The 26,247-nt window shown below is 36.8% G+C and overlaps 2 protein-coding genes across 5 annotated transcripts in view; one reads left to right on the forward strand and one right to left on the reverse strand.

Moving 5' to 3' along the window:
• CCDC85C (coiled-coil domain containing 85C) overlaps window positions 1-17,783 on the forward strand; it is a 190,264-nt gene extending 172,481 nt beyond the window's left edge. Inside the window, exons 4-6 of one of the 2 annotated variants that reach the window (XM_051978408.1) lie at window positions 6,286-6,381; window positions 7,859-7,957; window positions 12,803-17,783. In XM_051978408.1, coding sequence (XP_051834368.1) covers window positions 6,286-6,381; window positions 7,859-7,957; window positions 12,803-12,892 — 285 coding nt within the window. In that variant the 3' untranslated portion in view covers window positions 12,893-17,783. The remainder of the gene's footprint in view (window positions 1-6,285; window positions 6,382-7,858; window positions 7,958-12,802) is intronic. The other variant, XM_051978410.1, reaches the window with a different exon arrangement.
• Window positions 17,784-18,244: 461 nt separating this feature from the next.
• The window catches only part of CCNK (cyclin K), a 35,408-nt gene continuing 27,405 nt past the window's right edge, over window positions 18,245-26,247 (reverse strand). For all 3 annotated transcript variants that reach the window (XM_051978407.1, XM_051978405.1, XM_051978406.1), the window contains one exon: window positions 18,245-19,651. In XM_051978407.1, coding sequence (XP_051834367.1) covers window positions 19,032-19,651 — 620 coding nt within the window. In that variant the 3' untranslated portion in view covers window positions 18,245-19,031. The remainder of the gene's footprint in view (window positions 19,652-26,247) is intronic.

Raw genomic sequence — 26,247 nt, forward strand, 5'->3', positions numbered from 1 at the left:
TCTTGCTAGAAATGATCTTGTTAGTGTGTGCATGCCATAAACATGCAGGCTACAGGCATACCATATAGACACATGTACAGCACGTGTAGGTAATGAACGTATAAGCAGGGGTGGTCTTGTTCACATGTGATGGGCACAACAGGAAACTGCACACATGTGCATGCATTATGCACATACATGCCCACACACAATACATGCCATAACACATGTACTGTATACACACACACACACACACACACACACACACTCACATTATGCAAACAAGGTGGTCCCTTCCCTTAAGGGGTTCATTTTCTAATGTGGAAAGGTAATACTTATAAAGAGGTGCTGAAGGCATAGAGAAGAGCAAGAAGGAGGGCAGAGGGAATGGGTATCCATTAGAGGCCATGGTGGTAAATTGTAAGAAGTCATACGGTTCCCAAATAGACAAGGCAAAAAACTAGCCTATAGAGCCAGAGCAGAGTCCTACTTTCCAAAGAGATGGAAATGGTTGGAAATAATTGCTGATTTATGCTGTTAATTTTTAAATTTTCAATAGTATTTTTCCCAAAAAATACATGTAAAGATAATTTTCAACATTCATTTTTGAATCTGATCTGAATTTTTCTCCTTGCCTTACCTTCCTCTTTCCCAATACGACAAGCAATCTGATATATTAAACATGTACAATTCTTTTTTTTAATCTTTTTTTAATTTACCTTTCTTTTTTTTAATTAGAGCTTTTTATTTACAAGATATATGCAGACAGTTGCAAATCCTTTTGTTCCAATTTTTTCCCTCTTTCCTCCCACTCCTTCCCCCAGATAGAGTTTGACCAATACATGTTAAATATGTTAAAGTATAAGTTAAATACAATATATGTATACATGTACAAACAGTTATTTTGCTGTATAAAAAGAATGGGACTTTGAAATAGTGACGTGCAATTCTTTTAAACATGTTTCATATTTGTTATGTTGTGCAAGACAACTCAGATCAAAAGGGAAAAAACCATAAGAAAGAAAAAACAAACAAAAAATTGTGAAAATAGTATGCTTTAATCCACATTCAGTCTCCAGAGTTCTTGCTCTGGATGCAAGCAGCATTTTCTATTTCAAGTCTACTGGAATCGCCTTGAATCACCTCATTTGGAAAAGAGCCAAGTCCATTACAAATGATAATTACATAATCTTGTTACTATGAATAATATTCTCTTGGTTCTATTCACTTCACTCAGCATCAGTTCATGAAATCTTTCCAGGCTTTTCTGAAATCATATGCTGTTAATTTGTAGCGGGTCTGGGGAGGTCTACATACAGTGGTATCAACTATGAGTACTCTGAGGATCTGCACAATGTGTTTAAATAACATTTATCAAAGAATTCAAAGAGATAACAGATTTCCCTTAAAGGATCTACTTAGTGATTTAGAGACCTTTTTGAAAAATAGAAGAATAACAATAGCAGCAACTTATATCTATAGAATAGCTTGCAATTCTACATATTATTTTACATATAATTTCCCGTTTGATCCTTATAATGTTTCTGTGAGAGTTGTGGCTCAGTGCTATTCTCATTTTATGGCTGAGCAAATGGAGATTCAGAGAGGTGATGGGGATTTGCAGAAGGTAATGTAGTAGCTGCTGAGTAGGAGGAGGAAGGCTTCCCATATAGACCCCCTGGTTCCTACTATATCCAACTCCCTAACTTTAATCTAGACACAAGAGGGAATTCCAAGTTCTAGGCACATAGCCCCTGCTTCTCAAGCAAGTAACACTCTCTGCTTGGGGAAGGCCAGCCTTAAACACATGATATAGCCAGGGAACTGAGACTAATTCCAAAAGATCATTCCAAACCTGTGTGAATGAGTATTTTGAATCATTCATCTTTGAGAGGATACCTGTTGCCTCTGGATTGGGGGTGGCAGAAGGTGGACATGAACATTTGGCAAGGGTTGGGGGAAGAGGTCTGGGCATAATGCAGCTTTGCATGGGGGTATGGTGAACACAGGACAAATAAAATGGGGGTGACTCTAGGAACAAGATATTGGAAGAAGCTCTGAGTAAGAAGTGAAGAGAACTGATTTAATTCACTTCAACAAACATTTTGAAAATAATTCCATGCAGAAGGCATAGGAACAATACAATTTCTACCTTAAGGGACTTATATTTTTGTAGTGGATATAGAAAATTGTGTAAGCAAGTAAATGGTGAGGAGGATTGGAAGAGAAAGAGGTAATACTCAAAAGTGGACAATCAGGAAATGCCCTGAATTGCACTTTGAAAGTAATTGAGGATTCTTTGAGTCAGAGGTGAAGGGAGAGTGCATTTCAGATGCCATGGACCACTTGTCCAAAGACAAAGCTGGATTCTTGCGTACAAGTAATAATAGCTTGTAAGGCTCTGCCTCTAATAAGCTGTGCAGCTTGGATTATTTAACTTTTTCCCCTCACTGAGTCTTGGTTTCTTCATCTCTAAAATGAAGAATTTGAACTCAGTGACCAGTAAGATTTCTTCCAGGTCTAGCAGTTTATACATATATGAAAGAGACAAAGGTTGTATGGAACTCAAGACAAACTCCCCCCCCCCCCTCCCCTCAGCCCTAGACCACTTTCCTTTCTCTGTGCCCTGTATTTCACAAATGTCTGGTTCAATATCCAAAGCCTTTTGTGGCCCCACATAATGGAGGCCTCATTCACATTGCCTAAAGAGCCCAAGAAATAAGTCACTTTGGTAAAAGCCCAAGCATACTTAAGGAATTGACACTAGAGCATCTTGCCTTAAACCTGTAGTATGTGGTTGAAGAGAATTACCATAACAAATAAGGTCCAGTGGAAAGAACAGGATATAGTCTCTAAGTGGTCAGAGAATAAAACTATTTATCCATTGCTCTTGTTATAATGTTCTGGAATCTTGGGATAATTGTTCTTGGGCGCCTAATTTTTCTATCCATAAAACAGGGGGGAGCTACATTAGATGGTCTCTAAGGCCCCTTCCAGCTTTGACATTCTGGATTCTAACTTTCATTATTCTACAGTTCCTTCTATTACTTACATTTTTGAGTCTAAGTGATTATCTCCAAAATAGAAACTGTGATTGACAATTACTGTTTCATGTCACTTACAAATCCATTTTGGGGAAAGCTTCTTATTTCAATTGATCTGTTTTTTGATGAGTTAGACAAAGATTTCCTATTCTTTTGGATGGGATGTGCTGTGGCTGGTGTTAATGGGGGTGGATATACATTTAAATAAACCGTCTGCTTCTTGTGACATATAGCAGGTGACCAGGGTGAGAAGTGGCGGTATGACTGCAAGTGATAAATGGATTCTGGGCAGTGTTTTACCAAAGATAATTTGCCACAGATATCCTTAACCTCTGAATCATAGGTCTGGAACAATCTCTCCAACTGGAATGTTACAAGGGCAAATCCTTTTCATTAAACTTAAGGAAGCAGTACTTTTTTTTTTCTTTTTTTTGTTTGAGAGGCAGTCAGAGTTGATTGACTTGCCCAGAGTCATACATTTAGTAAGTATCTTTGGTCAGATTTGAACTCAGGTCCTCTTGACTCCAGGGGCTGATTCTATCCAGTTCACTAACTAGTTGTTCATAGTAACTTTTATGATGAGAATATGAGAAAATATGATTATGACACAGCATGGGATAGTGGGTAGAGAATAAGGCTAGAAACTAAGAGGATCTATATTCTTTTTTTTTTTTTTTTCAAAGCAAATGGAGTTAAATGACTTGCTCAGGGTTACACATTTAGGAAGTACTAACTGTCTTGAGCTGGATTTGAACTCAGGTCTTCTTGACTTTAGAGCCAGTGCTATATCCACTTTGCCATCTAGCTACCCCAATGGGTTCAGGCTCTGCTTGTGACACGTATTAGTTTTGGGCTCCTGGGCAAATCTCAATCTATGTAGTACTGTAATTTTATTTATTCTAAACATTTCTCAGTTCCATTTTAATCTGGTTAGAAGAGAGGTCAAGTTTGACACCTGCTTTAGGCATTTTTTTCTTTTAATTTTTTGTTTTCTTTTGTTTTTCTCATAGTATTTTTATTTTTCCAAATAAATATAAAGATAGTCTTCAACATTCATCTCTGTAAAATTTTGTGTTCCAATTTTTTCTCCTTCCTTTCTCCTAATTTCCTTACTAACACAGCAAGCAATCTGACATAGCTTATACACGTATAATCCTTTTAACATATTTCCATATTTATCATGTTGAGAGAGAAAAATCAGAACAAAAGGGAAAAACAATCAAACAAACAAAAAAAGGTGAAAATAGTATGCTTCTACTTGTATTTGGTCTTCATAGTTCTCTCTCTGAATGCAGATGGCATTTTCACCTGTTAGATTTATTAGATAACTTATTGAAATTGTCTTGGATCACTATATTGCTGAGAGGAGTTAAATCTGTCATAGTTGATCATCATACAATCTTGTTGTTACTGTGTACAGTGTTCTCCTCATTCCATTCACTTCACTTAGCATCAGTTCATGTAAATCTTTTGAGGCTTTTCTGAAATCAGTCTAGGCAGTTTTCTAGGACTGTAAATTGCCTATAAGGTGCTGACCTACATTGGCAGAGGGAATTTCTTCTGGGATTTCTTTATGTCTTTGAAATGATAGGTCCATTCTATACCATTATTATTGTTATTAATACTGCTACTACTACTATTTCCGGGATTCTACCTTTCTATATCACTTTTCATCACTTAGGGGCAACTAGATATTGCAATGGATAGAGTGCTGGGTCTGCAGTCAGGAAGAAAGTTCAGGTCTGGACTTAGATCCTTATATGAGACCCTGGACAAATCACATAACTCTGTTTGCCTAAGTTCCTCTCATCTGTAAAAGGAACTGGACAAGGAAATGACAATCTCTGTAATAATTTTGCCAAAAAAACCCAAATTCAGGTCATAAAGAATTGACTTAACGTCACTTTATATTTTCCAAGTACCTTTTAAAAATCTGTTATCCCTATTTGATCTTTTCAAAAATTGGTAGAATAGAAAAATTGGTCCCATTTGGCTGATGCGACACTTAGTCCCAGAGGCAAGAAATGACCTGCTTCAGTTGATGATGGAGCTGGTTTTATTTTCCCAGATTGATGCTTCTGGCCAGAACCAGGATTTAGGATGAAGAATGTGGTGTGCATTTTGGATGTGGCTTATGTGGAAATTTGTTTTGCTTCACAACAAATAGGTTGTTTTTCTTTTTTAAATGAAGTAGGGTTCCAAACATTAAAAAAAAAAATCTAGGGATGCAATGCAATGCAAAAGAGAAACAGTTCCTGCTCTCAAGAAACTTATCTTCTACTAAGGGGAGATAATATATTAATAAATGCAGAGAATCTACCCAAAAAGAACTTAAGCCAGTGTGTGTACTCTGTGTGTGTGTGTGTGTGTGTGTGTGTGTAAAACAGCTAAAAGAAAAGATTTCTTTTGTAGAGGTAGTACTTAAATTGAACCTTGAAGGGATTTTAGGATGGCACCAAGATTTTGATCCCAGGTGATTGGGATTGACAGTAATGGGAAAATTCTGAAGAAGGAAAGGTTTGCCCAAGAAGATAATGAATTCTGTGTTGGATTTCTATTGAACATTCAGTTCGTGATATCTAAAAACAATTATGATATAGGAGTAGAGCTCATGATTGGAGTGGGGGTTGACTAGAAGACCAATTAGAATGCTGTTGCACTAATCTAGGTGAAAGATAATGAAGGCCTGGACTAAGGTGATTATGATTTGAGTAGAAATAAGGGACAGATCTGCCACTCACGGAAGAGGTGGAATTGACAAAATAAATGCAAGTAGCTTAGATCTCTCTTAATTTCTCCTTTACAACTTGAAGAACCCTGTTGGTTGTTGTTTGTTTTTAAATAAAAAATCAGTTCCAAATTTTCTCCCTTATGCCTCTTTCCTATCCTAAGGCTCTTTGTAAGTCTGACATTCCACAATTGTGAGATCCCTTCTGGTTTTGACAATTTCTGGTTTGATGATTCTAAGGTCCCATCCAACTCTTGTATTGTCAAAGACTCATAGAACTTGAGTTAGAAAGTCCACAAAGGACATCTAATCTGAGCTTTATCCATATTATGAATCCTCTTGATGACATCTTCAACAAATAGCTCCCACTGTAGGATTCTGTGATTCTAAGATCTTTTCCAGTTCTAAGAGTCTAAGTCTCCATAATTGTTGTCTTGACTTGCCAGTTTTGGGGACCATACTGCCTAGCAGTATGATTCAAACTTTTACTGAGAAATCAAAGCCAAGCTAAAAGGTATAATTACTTCTCCACAGGGTCCTGCTCACATGACAGCCGAGCTTTCTTCTTCCCCTGCAGTGGGCTATGTCCCTATGGGACAGAAACCTGAGGCAGTAGTGCATGCTATGAAGGTATGTCTCTGGGTCCCCTTTTCACTCCTACCCTTCTCTCTGATGTATACATATATGCTCAGAGAGCACCCTAGACCACAGTATCCTAGGAGTCTATGTCCTCTATGTGCCACCAGGTGTCTGAACATGTAACTTCTTTTGATTTTTCATTCCTTGAAGAATCTCCTGTCATTTATTGGGAAGTGGGATGGGGAGAGGGAGAGAGACAGGCAGATAGAAACACACACACACAATTTGTGTGTGTGTGTGTATGTATATGTATATGTAATTATGAGAATAATTAAAAAAGGGCTCTTAAAGGTTTTGGATGTGATGTTCTTTGAGTTTCATTGCTTTCAGATAGAACTATCTCCAAACTTTTCAGGAAACTAAGAATCTACCTTTGATTATGTATGTATGTATGTATGCATGTATGCATGCATGTATTTCATGCATGTTAGTATTTTATGTGTTTATACATAATATGGATATCACTTAAACACACATACATTTATTTGCTGGAAGTAGATTTTTCTAAAGATCTTTAGATAACAGTGGCAGAATATTTTGAAGTAGGATTTTTATTTTTTTGTGCTAACTACCTTTATGCCACCTTTCTGTAACTCCAGAATATAAGTAGCAATGTAGCTTCCTGAAAGGAGTAGGCAGGGGAGCCAAGTTCCACTCCCAGTTCTTTCACTCTACAACTTTGGACAAGTCATTTAACCTTATTTGATTTCTACAAAACAGGGAGATAGAAGTGCGTGCCTCCTTTCTCTTCCTCACAGGAAAATTGTGAAAGCACTGGTAATATTGACAACAATAACAATTCCTCATTATGTGGTCTTTTAAGGTTGAAAAGAGCCTCTCTAACATGAACCCAGAATAATTTTGGAAATGTGCAGTTTGTATACAAACAGTAGTGGCTGTTAGAATCATAAATCATAGAATGTCAAAACCAGAAGGGTCTGAAGAGTCATAAAATGTTAGCGCTGAAAGAAATCTTAGGAATCATCAAATTCAACTTCCTCATTTGATACATGATGAGATAGATGCTCCCAGTCATGAACCTAATATGTGGTAGAGACTTAATTTTTTCTCTCTTGAAAGAGCAGAGCATTGTGTAAATATTGGGCAACAGGTATAGGTGGAATATAAAGAGAAGATAGGGTGTCAAGTCAGGAGGATCTTGAATGCTAGACTAGTAAACTTGAACTTTATATGGAATAAAAGAGTGGAATCTCATGCTGAATTCTGGATTATAGCTATCAAGGAATAGTGATTGAACATTATTAAGAGTCCTTTAAATACAGATCACTCAGTCCTCAAGGGCTCCTCTAATTATGAAACAAGGAGGGAAGAAAAATATTTTCAATTTATCTAGCAATTCTGACAGAATCTAGAACTGGAAAGTTGAGTTTAGACCAGTCTAAATGTAAACCTCAATTGGAGGAAAGAAATATGCCCTAATAACCTTTGTGCATCCATTTGCCTCTAGGTCTTGGAAGTTCATGAAAACCTGGACAGGCAGATACAGGACAGTTATGAAGAAGACCTGAGCGAAAAGGAGAAAGCAATCGTCCGTGAAATGTGCAATGTAATGACTTTAAATTCTGTGGGGTCTTGGAGGAATTGTTCTCGTGGTTCTTGCCCAACTTTCTAGAATGGATAAAGTTTGGGTTCTAATCACCAAAGGGGCACTTGATATGTCCTCACGTCCTCAAGTGAGAGACAGAATGGTCAGCAGGGGGAAACCTGCCTTCTAGTCCCAGCTTTGTCTCTGTGAGTTATGGACAAGTCACCTGACCACTGTGGGCCTCAGTTTCCTCAAGTATGAAATGGGGATGAAAAATCCTTGCCTTGCTTCTTTTACAAAGTTATTAACAATGAATGGGAATGGATTTTAGTAAGTAAAAAGTTGATTGAGAAATGATTTTTTTTCCCTGGCAGATCGGAAACATTCTTATATTTTTAGAAGCAGTGCTAAAGACCTCAGAGATCAGAGAAGTGAACAGCTCAACAGTAATGGCAATAGGCATTTTACATGTGTCCTGTAAGCTAACTACTATGTGACAGTTCTTATTCTCAAAAAAACATAGCAAGTTCATAGGGTTATATGTAGTTTTAGAGATGGAAGGGACCTTAGAGGCCATGTAATCCAACTCCTTCATTTTACAGATGAGGAAATCCAGGCCCAATGAGATAAAGTGACTTGTCAAGACCATATGGGTGGATGTTAACAAAGGTATATTTAAATCTGGGATCTTTAACTCAGAAGCCAGTGTTCTTTCCCTTTTACTATGTTCCCTTCTGAGTGAATACAGAAGGCAGGACCAGAATTCAGATCTGATTGGTTTCTAGTTGTCCATTGACTTAAAGATTCCACTTCCTTCTTCTTGGGGGTAATGATGGAGGTAAATAGCTTGTCTAATGTCATACATGTCCACTCAGATCTCTTCCTTCCTCCCATTCTCAGATCTCTTAACCAGAATTGTTTCCACTATACCAAAGGTTGCCAGATGGCCACCTGCTTCTGTAAGGCCTAAGAGTGAAGAATAAGTTTTATGTTTTTTAAATATGAACTTTATTTTAAAATGTAAAAGCCTTTCTTAGTTTATAGGCTCTCCAAAAGCAGATAGCAGGCCAAATTTAGCCTATAGTTTACTGTCCCCTGCACTGCTCTCTCTGCTCACCCTTAGTCACTGAGCCCATAGGCAGCATTGGTCTCTTCCTACTTTGGGAGGAGAGTGTTTCTGGGTCCTGGGGTTTATGACTTCTACTGTTTCTCCAAAGACCAGTTCTCTGCCTGTAACCCACAGGGAAATTGTGAGGATACCATTTTCTTGGAGTTGGGGAAAGGATACTGTATAGTGTTAAAAGGGAGGTGGTGAGATAGAATAAATATCTGGTCTCAGAGACAAGAAGACCTGAGTTCATCTTTACTCTTTGATCATAGTGGCTGTGTTACCCTGGGGCAGTCACTATGAGTTATAAATTTCCATTTGTAGAGGATTTTTTAAAATTGATAATATCCTATATCAATGGCAGGAGTCGAGAGTGAGGAAGAGGGAGGGAGAGGAAGAGGGAGGGAAAAATCAAATGAATATGGTCCCTGGACTCATTTGCCTTTTGTAACAAGGTAAGTGCTGCCCTCTACCGACAAATATCTAGAATAGGAACATTTTTTTTTGTTTTTTGTTATTTTTGAAGTTCCCACTCTTCCTTGCAGCAATACTTGAATACCTGAGGCTGATGATCTCTCTATTGCTTTCTCTCTTCCCCTCTCTACTCCCCTTCCTCCTCCTCCCCCAGCTCTGACATTCTGTGGTTCTGGAAACTTGTAACACAAACGGTCCCTTGATTGTCTACCTGTCCTAGGTGAATTGAGGAATAAACTCTTAATTGAGGATAAAAGAGAACCAGGGCAAAGTTTATAATTGAAAGATCCCTTGCCTTCAAGTCCAGAAATCACTTCACCTCTCTAGACTACAGTTTCCTCATTCAAAATCACTTTCATTTATATAGTTCTTTGTTATTGTTTTCAGTCATCTTTGACTCTTCATGACTGTATTTGGGGTTTTCTTGGCAAAGAATCTAGAACGATTTGCCATTTCCTCTTCTACTTCATTTTACAGATGAGGAAACTAAAAAGCCAAGAAGTGCCTGAGGATATATTTGAACTCTGGCCTTCCTGAATCCAGGCCTGACATGGCACCACTAATCTTGAATTGTGCTTTACAGTTTATAAAGCCCTTTATATTTTTATCTTAAGACAACCTGGTGAGGTCAGTAGCCTAAGTAGAGATACAAACCGAGGCTTAGAATTTAATTGACTTATCCAAGTGGTAGAATTAAGATGAAATTTTAGATCTCCAGATTCCCAAGTCCAGTGGATTTTTATCAGGCAGCATCAATTTAGTGCCTTTCTGTGTGTCATAGTTAATGTGGCCATTACTCACAGTGACTGTAATAATAGTGTCATCTTCATCTCTAATGTCTTAGTTTAATTTTATATAGCTTTGCACAAAGCTATATATGTACAATTTCAGAGTGATATGACTTCTTTGAAATCCCTTCTCTTTCTACACCTGGAAAATGATGAGACTGGAAGTAGATGATCTCTGTTGCTTCCTCCCCTTCATGTCCCCCACCACCACCACCACACACACACATTCTGTGATTCCTGTTCTGAGAATTAATAATAGAAACATTCCCTTGTCTACCTGTCTTAGGTGAATTGAGGGATTCATGGAGAGGGAAAGGGAATCAGGGCAAAGTATATAATTGAAAGGTCCCTTGCCTTCAAGACCAGAAATCACTTCACCTCTCTAGACTACAGTTTCCTCATTCAAAATCACTTTCATTTATATAGTTCTTTGTTATTGTTTTCAGTCATCTTTGACTCTTCATGACTGTATTTGGGGTTTTCTTGGCAAAGAATCTAGAACGATTTGCCATTTCCTCTTCTACTTCATTTTACAGATGAGGAAACTAAAAAGCCAAGAAGTGCCTGAGGATATATTTGAACTCTGGCCTTCCTGAATCCAGGCCTGACATGGCACCACTAATCTTGAATTGTGCTTTACAGTTTATAAAGCCCTTTATATTTTTATCTTAAGACAACCTGGTGAGGTCAGTAGCCTAAGTAGAGATACAAACCGAGGCTTAGAATTTAATTGACTTATCCAAGTGGTAGAATTAAGATGAAATTTTAGATCTCCAGATTCCCAAGTCCAGTGGCTTTTTATCAGGCAGCATCAATTTAGTGCCTTTCTGTGTGTCATAGTTAATGTGGCCATTACTCACAGTGACTGTAATAATAGTGTCATCTTCATCTCTAATATCTTAGTTTAATTTTATATAGCTTTGCACAAAGCTATATATGTACAATTTCAGAGTGATATGACTTCTTTGAAATTCCTTCTCTTTCTACACCTGGAAAATGATGAGACTGGAAGTAGATGATCTCTGTTGCTTCCTCCCCTTCATGTCCCCCACCACCACCACCACACACACACATTCTGTGATTCCTGTTCTGAGAATTAATAATAGAAACATTCCCTTGTCTACCTGTCTTAGGTGAATTGAGGGATTCATGGAGAGGGAAAGGGAATCAGGGCAAAGTATATAATTGAAAGGTCCCTTGCCTTCAAGACCAGAAACTTGGGCCCATTTCTAACATAAGAGCTATCTACCACTTGAGTCTTAATTTCTTCATTTGGAAAATAAGGATAATAATTGTTATTGTGTTCCAGAATCACTGTGAGGACCAGAGGAGATAATAATGAATATAAGATACTTTGTAAACTCCAAAGAGCTTTACAAATCTCCATTGTTACAGGATAAACTGAGGAGAATTGGGAAAATACTTCTCCAAAATCACAAAGGGAACTAGTAAAGTTGAATCTGACTGCTAGGTTAATACTCATTCTACTCCACCAACCTGTCGATTGATTTGGCCTGTTCACATCCTATTGTGTTCTTATTCTTGTTGGAGGGTAATGATCCAGAGAAACTGTTGATTACTGGGAATGAAGCTTCTGTGGTAATTCAGACATATAGTGAAATATTACAAAGTTTCATTGCTAAAAAGTTCTGTGAATGTTTACACCTGGAGGGAGACCTTGGAGTCTGGTTCTCCTAAGCTTTTCCTTGCCCATTCACATGGGTACCCTCACCCTCACCATCCAAATAAAAGCATTACTTCAGCCTGTGGTGACATTTTTCTTAGCCAGATTGGTTCCTAGGCTTGAAATTAGAGACAGAATAAAAAGCTCTTGGTTCTTTATGTGAATTAGTTTGCATTTTGAACCATTGTTGCCATCTAGTGACCTTTACTAACAGTACAGGAATAAGGACCTCAACTCAGAATGCGGAAATTAGTAAAAGCAACCGTTGGCATAAGGACACGTGCTCAGCTCTTTGGTGGGTCTTTTGAGAGACACAAAATCATAGAATTTTGAGATGGATGAGACCATAGTTATATTTCTTTTAAAAGCCTCAGTTTCCTCATCTGAAAAAATAAGGGGAAACACAAAAGACCAGATTCCTAAGGCTTTTCCTTGCTTTAATATTCTCTGTTAAGGCAAACATTGTATACTAAGGCAATGGGAAACATTGATGACCGAGACTAGGTATGTGAATACCTCCACCCTTAACACCCCCTCTGCACCAGATGGGCAGGCTCCTTTCTCTGAGGTTTAGCTTCTTTTTTAAAGCAAGGAAACTGGACTTAGATGATCTCTAAGTTCTTTTACAGCTCTGCTATTCCATTATTATGTGAAGCAATTAGAAAGTTATATAAAGCATTTAGTGATTGAGACAATAGTGTGATCAATGAAATGTGAAAGCAATTATGTTGGTTTTGGACCACTCAGTGGCAGATTGGACTAGTTCAGTAGGCATGCACATTTATTTATAGACTTGTTTCTGTCTCCCACAGGTTGTATGGAGAAAGCTTGGAGATGCAGCAAGTTCCAAACCTTCCATCCGACAGCACCTTTCAGGAAACCAGTTCAAGGGGCCCTTGTAGGAGTTTTACTCTGAAGACTGGGAATGAGTGTATAGGAGGAACGACTTCTTAGGAATGGGACAATGAGAGATGCATAAGAGAGAGGGACCTCTCACTCTCTGGCTGCCAGAATTATTTTTGTGGTGTTCTTTGTAAATATGGCAGCTTTGGCCTACTGTTCTCTTGAGGTCCTGGAATGGCTTTTCACTGGGGAAGCAATCCTTTTCCATATACTGAAAATAGACTCCTGATCATCCTGTTTCAGAAATACCCAATTGAAGAGGTTTTGGTGGCCAATAAAGCCCCTCTCATCTGCTTGAATATATGGCTAGCTTTTCCCCATATTTGTTACTAAAATGGCTTTTTCAAGAGGAAATTAGAATGACATGCAAATTCCTGGTTGGATTTTTCAAAACATAGCCTAGAAGTTCCACTTTCCTTTTGGGGGGTTGTCAGCCATATAGTTCCTGGGATCATGGTGGTATGGAGGGGGGGAATGACCAATTTTTGATAAGTCTAGTTTCTGTTCTTAGAATCCCCTATGGGAAAAGACCCTCGAGATATCAGAAGATTCATTTCATCCTGTCTCATACTTAATCCAACCCAGAAAGAAACTAATGAAATTTGGGGCTTATTTTGGTTCCTTTACTTACTTCAGAATAAAAGTTATCATGTGATTTTTCTCCCCCATGTGAATAACTTTCCTTATGATACTATGGACCAGAATACCAGTTCATGCTGAACATTTATATCTTGATAAATATGACCTAGTATCAACGGTGGCCAATTCTCACAATCCACCAGTTTTCTTTTCATAGTCCAGGTCCTTTCTGCCATGAGCCAGGGATAGTTGTTTTTTTTTTTTTTTTTTTTTGAAATCTGAGATTGAGTCCTATAAGGCAAGTATAAAAAAAAAAAGTTCAGCCCTCCCATCAGGGCCTGAAGTGCTCTGTGAAAACACTGAGGAATTAGTTCTCAGCTGCTCTTTAGTATAAGTCAATGCAAAGACCAAAATGAGTCTTTCCTTTTTTCTAGTCTACTTTTTCTCCCCACTTAAGTCTTGCTGAGAACTTCAGGTATCCAAGAATTTCATAATGTAAATTTTTTTCCTTCCTACACTTTCCACATAGGAGTTCATTAGTTTGCTGTGGTTTATTCCTGGGTGGCCCAGACTTTAGTGATAAGGCTCTCCAGAAAGTGAATATTCTTTAGATGAAATAAAATTCTTTTCTTGGGCCCTTCGTGGAAGCTTTTCTTGCTTGAAAGGACTTGACAAGTCTCATATTCTGCTGACAAAAAAGACTTTGAGAATCTAGATTCTTATCAGTTCATTATAAATGGATGTTTATAAAATCTTGAGGGTTTTTGTTCTTCATTGAATTGCTTCTTGTTAGGGTTCATGATGATTTTACATCACAGGCTACCTTCTTTCCAATTCAGGGATGTTTTAGTTCAATTTAATTGAAAGAAGGGAAAACAAATGGAGAGGTCTGCAGAAAGTAAACATTGCTATCTCAGAAATATCCTTTGCTTATTTACACACACATACACATTTTAGAGTTGGGACTTCAAAAACCAGCCCTTGACAAGTGGGCATTTGATTTTTGCTTAAAGATCTCCAGTGGTAGAGGAAACCAACTAATTCCTAATTTCACTTTGGGACAAATAGCTCTAATTACTGGGAAGCTGTCCCCTCATATCAAGCCTAAATTTACCTCTAATTGCAATTTCTAGCCATTGCTCCTAGTAATGATCTCTGTGGCAAAATATAATGAATCAAATATTTCTATGTTATATAGCCCTTTAAGTATTTGAAGGCAGCTGTCAAATCTCTCCTAGAATCTCCTTAGATTCATGCTTCTATGGATTGGACACAAGAACTTTTGTCATTCTAGTTGCACTTATTCTTTCCCCTCATCTTTTCCTTCCCCTTCCCAGTTTCTCCACATCCTTTCTAAAATGTAGTGAAGAAAATTGAAGACCATTCTTTAGGTGTGATCCAACCAGAGCCAAAAAAAAAAAAAAAATCACTTTATTCCACAAATTCTGCCTTCATACACAGCACAAGAAAACAGCTCTCCTTGGCTGCCACATACTGTCGACTCATATTGAGCATGGATTTTTAAAAATTCCTAGACCTTTTCTAATGAATGAATCTGACCCAATCTTGTATTTGTGGCTTTTTGGAACTTGTGTAAGCCTTTACATTTATCCTTTATAGCATCTCTAGAGTTGGTCTGATTTTCTAACCTTGCAAAGTTGATAAGGATGCCATCTCCACTTATCTAAATCTTTGACAAAAACTATTATAGTTCAGGCATATATCCCTGATCCTATGAAGTTCATATGGAATTATTGGTATACTGACCATGAACCATTTATCCATTTCTGAATCAATTTAATAGCGCTATCATCTATTCAGTATTTCTCCAGATACTTTATATTGCATTGCTAAAATTTAGGTAAACTATTGTTTCCCCAATGTACCATTTAATAACTATGTTGAAAAACACGTTTGGTATGAAATGTTATTTTTGACCTTTTAATTCTAGGAATGAATTAATGGATTTGAAAGCAGAGCCAGAGCTGACCTAAGCTGACTAGAGTCAGGAAGTAATTTTCCAAAGTCAAAGAAAATTAAGGCACTGCCCAAGGACCACCTGGATAAGAAGACTGGCACTTAACTATTGGGATATCAGATCTGACCCTCTAGTATAATGGAAAGAGTACCGAATTGGGAATTCATAGATCTGTATTCCAGTCTTTCCTCAGTTATTATGTGGTCTTAGCTAAGTTAATTCTCTCTAGGGCTATTTTGTCTTGAATCATTTATCTCATTCATACAGATGAGAATCAAATGAGATAATGGACATAAAAAGGCTTGCAAAATTGAAGATTCCACAAAATGATATTTTTCTGGAAGGTGGAAAATGTTAAGATTAGTCATGTCAATGGTTTCCTCATTTGTACAGTGGGGAGGTTGGACTATATATTTCAGCCCTAGGTTCTAGATTTCTAAATCTAAAGTCTTGATTCATTGATGGCCCAGTAGTTTTAGTTCAGTCATTTCCAATGAGTTATAGGACAAATGATAATTTTTTTTTTTTTTAAGTTTCCTTTTGTTTACTAAAGGGGAAATACAGCTCTCTCCTGAATCATTTTTCTCTTTCAACATCATATGGTGATCTGAATTCCCTTCCTTAAAAATTGAGATAGTATAGTACATGAATTTCCTCTTAAAGCCAGCAAGATGTAACCCTGGATACATCTCTTAACTTTCCAGTTCTCTAAAGCTATAAAAGTTGTGGCAAAGTATTAAGTTGGTAGTGGGAATTTCCTATACCAAAGGTTCAGTTCCATTCCCTACATTATCTTTAAAAATTCACTTTTAAAAAATACTGAAACCAATCTTCATTTGTTCATGGGATATGATTATGAGATGTTATCCCTTCCACTCAGTGGTTTCCCTCATTTGTATGACTTCTTTCAATCATCTTGGGGCTTTTGAGTAATAATGAAGACTTAACACTATTAATTCAATCTTGAGATGCAAATACAGTTTGTAAGTATAAAGTACATTTTTGTAATAGTTGTAAAAGTTATGAGGAAGATTTCATATCTTTATAAAGACTTCTGAACATAATGGCCTTGAAGAGAGTCCTTTATTGGATGTGAGTGACCCCTTCTAACAAGGTTCAATTTTTCTCCACACTGCAAACCTGCAAATGAGAGAAATTCAGTTTGATAAGAGACAATCGACATCTCTGATGTGTATTTGGAAATGATTTGGCTAAGACAACTCCACAAAGCAGCAATAATCACACTGATTTGATCCATAAATCCAAAATCAAATAGTTACTGTTACAAGTATCTTTTAGCTCAAGACTTTTTGCTAACGTGGTTTCCAAACTGGGGTACAAGTTATGAAGCAGTTCTCCCACAGAATCACACCTTTTTGGCAGCACCCTGGCATGTAAATTTAGTCTCTTTATTAATTTGGCATCAGCATCAAAACCAGAAAGAAACTTTAGCTTCTGAGTGGAAGGTGGCACTAAATAAAGTTCCCAAATAAAATAGAAGCTATTGTTTCCTCTATGGACTTTTAAGTTTCAAATTTTATTTGGGGGACACAAGAAATTTTATTAAGAATCTAAGATATAACTCTGTCAAAGTACAAAGTGGCATAAGTCTAGAAATGGAAACAAACACCTGAATACCAATGAATCTTTAAGCCTAGATTCTAGTTGTCCTTAATCTTAAGTCTTTCCTGTCTTCCAGAGCAATTTAACAACTTTTCTGAAGTTTCATTAAAACACCTGTACTGCAGTGCTTACTGCTACACTATGCTGGGGTGACCCATTAGACCTCAGAATCCAAATCTGTTGAGCACAAGGCAGCACATTCTAATTCAAATGTCATTAGGATGTTTCAGTGTTTAAACAAAAGGAAAGTGACCTTTCATATTTTTTGAACTGGTGAAATTAAGAATGATACTGATGATACTACTGAATGATACTACATAAAGTGTGTGACTACAAAAAACTTTTTCATAAAGTGGGGGGTCTTTGCGCTGCTCTGTGGAAATCTGCTGGCAAATGTATGATTTCTGTATAGCCTGTGACCTGACAGTGCCCCACTTATCCCACCCCCCATTTTCCGTAGACTGTGATTTACATGAGAACTGGAACAGTTATGTTCCTACTGTTTTGTGTACAGAGCAAAAAGCCCTTTAGACTTTTAGCACGGATTTTTACCTTTTATTGAAACCTTTGATTTTCTTGGGAGGAAAATAGTTTTTGAATAATGTGTGGTTAAAAACATTGATTTGAAATATTTTAGTAAAATGAAGTCAGAGATACGATTGTGATAGTGTATACTTGCAGTTAAATGAAATAAACTTCTTTGTAATCAAGCTGTGATGTCTCCAAACTTGGTGATTAAGGTCAGCCTCACTATTGGGTTTCAAATTGCCTCTGCACCTGAGCAGATACCAGGAGTCTCCTTACCCATACATCTCCCCCATATAGATGCCTAAATTCAGGTCCTTTCTGAAAGGCAAGTCCACCGGTTTCCAGAGTAATCCAGTATAGTGTTCTAATTCAGTTATAAAATCTCTCCCAAGGATCCTGGAAAGTACTTCAATATGATTCCTGGTCATTCAGAGAACAGAAATAAGATGACATAGTTGGGTAGCAATGGGTTTTTTCCCCCTTAAGTTCACAAAACAGTGGCAGTTTAGTCCCCATAAGCTAGCCCATAAGATTCAGTAGGGAAAATGAACTCCAGAAGCATAAGGAGGCAGGGAAGGGATGCAACAGTTGAGGTTTTAAGTCACTTCTCCACTTTCCTCCTCCCCACCCCCCAAACAAACCATTCTTATATTTTTAGAACTGATTTTATTTGGGTAGGTAACTGAGGGAGTCTCATTTGTAACCAAGATGGAATTCACAGTATGATGTTACATTCACACTCTAAAAATATATCTGTATGTACAGGAATTTGTAAATAGATGTAAACATACATTACTTTCCAAGGTCTGGTTTCTATTCCCTTGTCTCCCCCCACTAAACAACAAACAAACAAACAAACAAAAAAAAACAGCCCCAAATTCAGCAAGGCCAACCTGTCCAAAACAATTTTAAAATGAAAGGACTGATAATACCAGTTAAACCAAGAAAGTCTGACAACAGCATCATGTATCGCTGAAGAGTATTACTGAAGAAAAACAGTTTTGACTTTAGATAATATTGGATTATTTAAAACTTATTTTTCAGCAAAAGTAGGCACTGACTTTTAAAAGGAAATTTACTCCTTACAGATAACTATTGAGCCAATATGGCTGGTTAAACGTTTTCACTAGTATAAAGTAATCCAGTGCAGTAACAACTGACTTTAAATTAATCAAGTGTACAAAATCAGATTATAATTGGCTTTGCAATAGCTATACGAGAAGCTATACCATACAAGGCCCACTAGAGTTCAAGCTCACCCTTTCATTCCCTTTCTGTATTGCAGCTGTGTAGCATTTATACAAGGTACCCTGCTGTTCAACTATTTTGCCATTTAAACTAAACTTCAAAGGTGATAAAAAAAAAAATTGGTTTTTGATTAAAAAAAAAAAAAGGGTGGGGGTGGGGTGAGGGGGAGAAGAGGCATCATGTTATCTCATCCAAGCTGCCCGTCCCAATCCTCCCACAGGAGGCATGCCAGGTGGGGGGATGGGAGGTGGCACTGGGGGTTGCCCACCTGGGGGCACAGCTGGAGGAGGGTAACTAGCAGGTGGCATCCCAAGCCCTGGAGGAGGGTGGGGAGGAACAGCATGAGTTGGAGGCAATCGTGGAGGTGGAAAGTTGGGGTTGTATGTTGGTGGGGGAGGATATCCAGGAGTTGGTGGGGGAATGTTGGGTGGTGGAAATGATGCTGGAGGCGGGGGGACAGGTGGAGGAGGGTTAGGAGGATATACATGAGGATGGTATGGCAAGTGAGTGGGTGGTCCATATGCTGGAGGCAGAGCCCCATAGGCTGGTCCTTCTGTCTTCATCATGGATTGCAGACTTTGATAACCCTCTCCTGACATGTAGGAATTTGTAGTTGACATTCCAGTAATGTAGCTGGAAGGTGGTGGTGGTGGGGGGCGGTGAGGAAGAGGAGGTGGCTGATGTACAGGGGCAGGATGACTTGGAGGAGGAATCTGGACTTTTGGTAGATCTCCAGCCTCCACTGTGCCGGTCTGCTCGCCCTCTCCCATTGAAACTGCAGCTGTGAGAGTTGGCTTACGTTCTAAAGAGGAAAGAAAAGGCCAAAACAGGGATCACTATACAAATGAGACAAGTGCTATATTTCAGGAAATGCTTTGTCAAAAGTTATACCATTAGCTAAATATAAATTACCAAAAGTCATAATCACACAGCGAAAAAAAAAACCTATTTACACTTTTCCTGGTTTCTTTACATATTATCTTTATCTTTTTTGTTAATGTCAAACTAAAATGCTAGTTATTACAAGCAGGAATTTAATTTAGATTTATGTTTAACAATGACTATCTAAATTATTTTTTAAAAAATAACTTACTCAAGTCATGGTTAGCATTATGTGAAGTAATAATCATAACAAATTTTCATTTCTATATTGCCTCTCAAAAGTAAGTAAATCCCCAAAGTGCTTTCTTCCTAAAAATCCTAAGGGGTAAATTCTTTTTTTCTGTAAATCTTAAGAGATAACAGGACTTGCCCAAATGCAAACAATTTAGTAAACATTGGAATACGAATTCAAGCCTGTGTTCTAATAGCTAGAATAAGCCAGTTCAGAACTTCCCTCAATTGGTCAGTCATATATGAAGAGAAATAAGACACACATAATTACAACCAGTTATCTCCTCTAGGAAAAAAAAAACTATAAACTTGTCACTTAAAGCCCTTCACAAGTTGTCTACAACTCTCCTTTTCAAGGTGACTATATACATTATTTCTGCTTACTCACTGCAGACAAACTAGTTTACTTGCTCTTCTCCGATCATGACAGTCCAGCCTCTGCATGTGGGCCTCCTTGGCTATGTGCTAATAATGCCTAATGTACTGTATTGGCCTAGAACTCTCAGTTCCCTCTAAGATTCAGCACACCCCCACCTTCCTTTTAAGACTCCTTTCCAAACTCATAGTTGGTACACATCCTTCAATTAATCATAGTTATTCTGTATGTGTATATATGTAAATATAACATCTGTGTGAATGTGCTATTGTCAACAAAATGAACTCCTGAAGTTAGGGACTGCTTTTGTCTTTTTTTCTCCAGCATGTACTGAAATGCTTATTCATTCTCAAACTAGGTTCATTTCAACATTTCCTAAGCTCCTATGTGCTAGGTCCAGTGATACGAGGATGATGCTCATGAATCTTAGCTAACAAATGAGTCTATAAATGTAGCACAATGCTAACTTGGTTAGTTTTTCCAAAATTTCCCCTCAATCTTTACCATAAGGTCTAGAAGTGACATAAAAAGAGAGAGCAATAGGTTCCTATGCTATCAAATGAGAAATGTACTTTCTCCTCTCTAGGCCACCGAGAATGAGATTACTAAAAGTAATAATTCAGCCGTTTAAAGTATCTTTTCTTTAGAACTCAAAATTTCTATTTTAGAACTCACTATACTTAAAAGATCACAAACTATGACACTGTGAAATGACAAATAATGGCCAAACCCACAAAAATCTATAGAAAGCAACTCTTTAGAAATAAAATCTCTACATGAATTGTCTACTTCGATATCATGAAAGTTGAAGCTATTATAAAACAGGGAACAAAAATCTTGTTATCTTTGAAAAAAGAAGAGGTATAGCTCTTCATCAGTTGGTACAATGATAATGCTAAGAGGCTAAAGCTTTAAATTATACTCCATCATTGAACCATGGCTATAAATTGGAAGCTCTATCAAAGAATTACTACTTTGTTTACACAAGATTATAGATTCACTTTAGTTAGAGTGAACCTTAAAGGCTTTTTATTCCAATTCCTTTGTTATAAGTTCTCCCCCAAGTAGCCACCCAACATTAAGACTTCATGTGGAGAAGCAAGCAACTACCTCTTGAGACCAATCATTTTGCTTTTGGATAGCTCCGCTTATTAGGAAGCTTTTTTATGCTCTTCTAGTCTAGGTAAATGCTCCAGTACTGTGAAAGGCTGTTATGAGTGACCATAATCATTCAATTCAGGGTCTATTTAAAAAAAAATAAAATTTAGCCCTGAAATTAGAAGGACCTAAGTTCAAAAATAACCTTAGATATGTAACACTTCCTAGCTCTGTGACCCTGGGCAAGTCACTTAACCCCAGTTGCCCCAGGAAAAGAAAAAAAAGAGGGACTACAAAAAGTGAAGGGAATAGCTATTAAACTGATTTACATTTCCATTTTTTGCTACATTTTCAATTTTTAATCAAAGAAATTTCAGTTACCAAAACAATGTAAATACTATTCAAGAGGCTCTGATTTAGGGATCTGCTATATGTATATATTACAACTAAAATGACTTTCGGAAAAGGCCTCTGTTCTCACTGTCCCAAACAACAGGCAAACTTTTAACAGACTAAACATTTCAGGAGCTAAGTTTTAGTAAATATTCTAATAACATGGAAAAATGATGACAATACCGAGGAAAAGTAGGAAACCCATATACAGAAATATCATTTAATTCTGCTAAGAATTTGTAAAATGGGGGCAGCTAATTGGTGCAGTGGATAGAACACCAACCCTGAAGTCAGGAGGACCTAAATTCAAATCTGGCCTCAGACACTTAATACTTCCTAGCTGTGGGCAAGTCACTGAACTCCAATTGCCTTTAAAACCAAACAAAACTGTGAGCAAGTCACTTAACTGCAATTGCCTTTAAAACCAAACAAACAAAAAAGGAATTTGTAAAATGGGGAGAATCAAATGAAATATTTAATGTAAAAATCTCTGTAAATAATAACGCACAATAAAAATGTCTATTATTAATTATGCTATAATACTATGCCTTATTCAACAAAATAAAAATGTTTTTAAAAAGCTGTTTAAAGAATAATCTTTCATCAGTAACAATCTCAAAGAACAGATAATGAAACATGCCTACTATATTCTCTGTATGGCTGGAAGGGGACTACTCTAGCAGAATACTGTATATGTTTTTAGATGAAGTAATCTGGTATTTTATTTACTTAATGCTGTGAGCTCCAAAGAAAAGTTCAATTTCAGTATGAAAGGGTGAAGAGAAAGTATATCTAGAAATGACTGTGATAAAAATAAGAAACATTCATAAAACAGAACCAAAAAAAACCTTTCAATCAAAATATTTATACTGAGGAAGAATTCCAGACAATCCTCTCAGCATAAGATTTATTCACCATCTGGAAATTGACCTATTTAAAAACGGGAGATGGTTATCCCATTATAAATAAGAACACCACAGACTATTTACCATCCCTTATAAAACTCTGATTGACATAAACAATTATAGTGGAGACAACTAGTTCAGAAACCATCTCAGCTCTCAAAAACTTGACCTTGATATATGAGATGTGGACAAAGACCATATTATTTTATAGTATCAACTCTTCTATAAATATTGCAGAGTTTATGACAGAAAATTATAAGCAACATCACTTCATAAAGCACAAGAAATGGTAAAGGGTAAAAATAAGATGGAAGAAAGTATGGTGTGAGACAAAGACAGATCATGAAAATTCCTTTAACACATTTCTTTATCAGTATAAATGGGACTACTGAATTTGGACTCTTGAAGCTCAGTCCCTAAATGTGCCATATAAGAAAAATGGAAATGACATTAAAGATAGCAAATAGGCAAAATAGGTGGGCCAAAGTAAATGCTGAGGAAACACAGCATGATTTTTAGGGTACTCAAGAACAGATGATATTTCTTATAAGGGAAAAAGGGGATTAAAAAGACATAGATTAAATACCAACATCATAATTTGAAACCTGTCCAAAATTATTTATGATCTTGTTAGGCAAATCCAATGGTATTTTCTCAATCACCCATGCCTCCTCCACAGAATCTGATACTACTAATTACTTTCTTCTTCTGCATATCATTTCCTCTTTGGTTTAAAAAACACTAGGCATCAGAGTAGGTTGGCAAATTTCAAGCTCTCCAGATATCCCCCACAAATAGAACAACTTTGTGCCTCAAAGCGGAACATAGACTGGTGAAAAATCAAGAGGAAATTTTGAGTCAGGGACTAACCCTTGTGAAGTACAAACACCTATGTGCTAGCTCTGCAAATACATCAAATGGAGAGCCCCAAGGTAATCGAATCTGGCTGGAGCCTTAGCAGGAACCACAGAAACTTTCACTCCTTGGACTGTTTGGACAATTGGGTCTGAGTCCAGGAAGACTGAATGAACCTCAGCTGATTAGGAATGCCAGGCCCAGCTGTGCTGCTGGGCAAGAAGGAACTAGAACCTGGTGAATGCAGAGGCAGAGGGACAGGAGCACTGCTGGCTGTGGATACTTATAGGAGGTAGAGTTCTTGGTTTGGGGTTCCTAGGTTATAGGGGAAAGCTGAAGTGAAATTAGAGGCACCATCTCCCCACCCCATGATTATAGGTGCTTATACTGATACCTCTGATAAAACAAAACAAAACAAAACAAAAAACAATCAGGCTAAGAAGAAAGAACCCAACCATAGCAACTTATTATGGTAACAGGGAAGACTGAGGTTCATCTTCAGGGGAGGACAATGAAATAAAAAAAGCTTCTACCTCAAAGTGAAATGGCTCTCTTCCCAGAAAGAATTTACAGAATATCAATAATATAGGAAATCAAATGTGACATTAAAGAAAAAATCAAAACCACCCAAGAAAAACAAGATAATGAAAAAAAAGCTAATTAGAAAAGAAGACACAATTTCAAAGATGAAAATTAATTCTCTGAAAATTAGAATTGGGCAAGGGGAAGCCAGTGAAGTTATAAAGCTATAAGAGACCAAGAAATAAAATAAAATTATGAAGAATAAAAAAATAGAACAGAATGTGAAACAGCTTATGAGAAAAACAACAGATCTGGAGAACAGATCAAGAATAAGAATAATTGGACTGTCTGAAAGTTGTGACCAAAAAAAGAACCTTGACACTATAATGCAAAAAATAATTCAAGAAAATTGTCCTGGAATGATAAGAGGACAAAGTAGAAATAGAAAAAATCTACCAATCACCACCTCAAAGAGATCTTTTGTGGAAAACACATAAGAATATTATTGTTAAATTTCCAAAGTCCCAGATCAAAGAGAAAAATGTTCAAGAAGCAAGAAAAAAAAATTCAGATTTTATTTAGGACTTATGAGCAGCCACAATAAAAGATCACAGATCCTGGAATTATATCTGCCAGCAATCAAAAGAACTAGGTCTGTGGCCAAAAAAATAATATCCAACAAAATCATCTATAATATTGAATGAGAAAAAAATGAACATTCAATGAACTTGCAGATTTTTCAGGCCTTTCTGATCAATGAAACCCGAAGCTAATAGAAAATTTAACATATAAGAGTCAATGTGAAAGATTTCAAGGAACACAACATGGATAATTTTTTTTTTTTTTAACATGGGAAATGTATACTATAGTTTAAGATTGAAAGGGGAAAAAAATAAAATAAAAAAGGTGTGCACCAGAGAACAAAACAATAATTTACAACAAAGTTTTTTTTAAAAAAAGGATGTACATTTCATGAATATAATTTGTTATTATACATTTTGAATCCTCCCTAACGTTCTGCTGGGCACACGACAATGTATTCTTTTGTTTTATATTGGTATTGTTTTTAAAAATAAGCTAAATTTAAAAAATAAATACATTGGATTCGTTATTTATAATGTGATCCTTCACAGTAGATATACTATAATCCAGGAGGCTCTTCTTTTTGTTCTTTACACACTATACTAGCAGACCTCAATCACTCCCATAAGTCATGGCTCTATTTTTTTAGTCTGTAAAATTTTAATTTCAGTGTTATTCTCAACTCCTCACTCCACATATCCAATTAGTTTCTATTTCTACAACAATCCTCTCATCTGACTCCTCCTTTCTATTGTCACAACCTTAGTCACATATTCTTGTCTTCCCATTAAAGGATAGATGTGATCAAGTCACTATAGCACTCAAAATTCCAGACATTCTATATAAAAATTTAAACAACTGTTTAAAATCTTTCAGAAATTGATCCCAATTTATTGTTCCAGTTTCACTATACATTCTTCTGCTTCCTGCTCTTTCCAGTCCAATCAAATTGGTTGTCTATTTATATAATGTTCACCTTATGTCATTCTAGTTTTACGCTTACTTTTCTCCAGGCCTAGAATGCATTCCCTTCTGAACCTCTGCTTCTGTTCTACCAAATTCCTCTTTTTTTTTCTAGTTGCAATTTAAGCATCACCTTATAGAAGTCTTTTCTGCTACTTGATTCCAAGTGACCTCCCTAACTACCTTGTATTTATTCCACATTTATTTATGTACATGCATGCACTCTCCTCTGAAAAGAGTGTTAACTCCTTGGGAGGCGATTTTTCTTTTTTCTTGGTTATTATATGCCCAATAGAGTATAGAGTAGGCACAATAATGTATGGATAGCTATTATGATCTTAGGCAGAGTTTCCTGGGAACTTTAATTGTTTCAATACTCTGCCATAGTCAGATCATATGTTTGATTTGGGCTGTCATGTTTTAAAAACTGATAAAATATAAAATATTAAAGATAGGCAAAAAGTATAATAAAGGGTACTACCTCCTAATGAATGGTCGAAGAACTAGGGATGTTTAGCCTAAAGGAAATATTTAGGAGGCTTTGATAAACTATGTTATCTTCAAGTACTTGTCAAGTGGAAGAGTGATTAT

Source organism: Antechinus flavipes, chromosome 2, assembly GCF_016432865.1.
Source record: "Antechinus flavipes isolate AdamAnt ecotype Samford, QLD, Australia chromosome 2, AdamAnt_v2, whole genome shotgun sequence".
In the NCBI taxonomy this organism is placed as follows: Eukaryota; Metazoa; Chordata; class Mammalia; order Dasyuromorphia; family Dasyuridae; genus Antechinus; species Antechinus flavipes.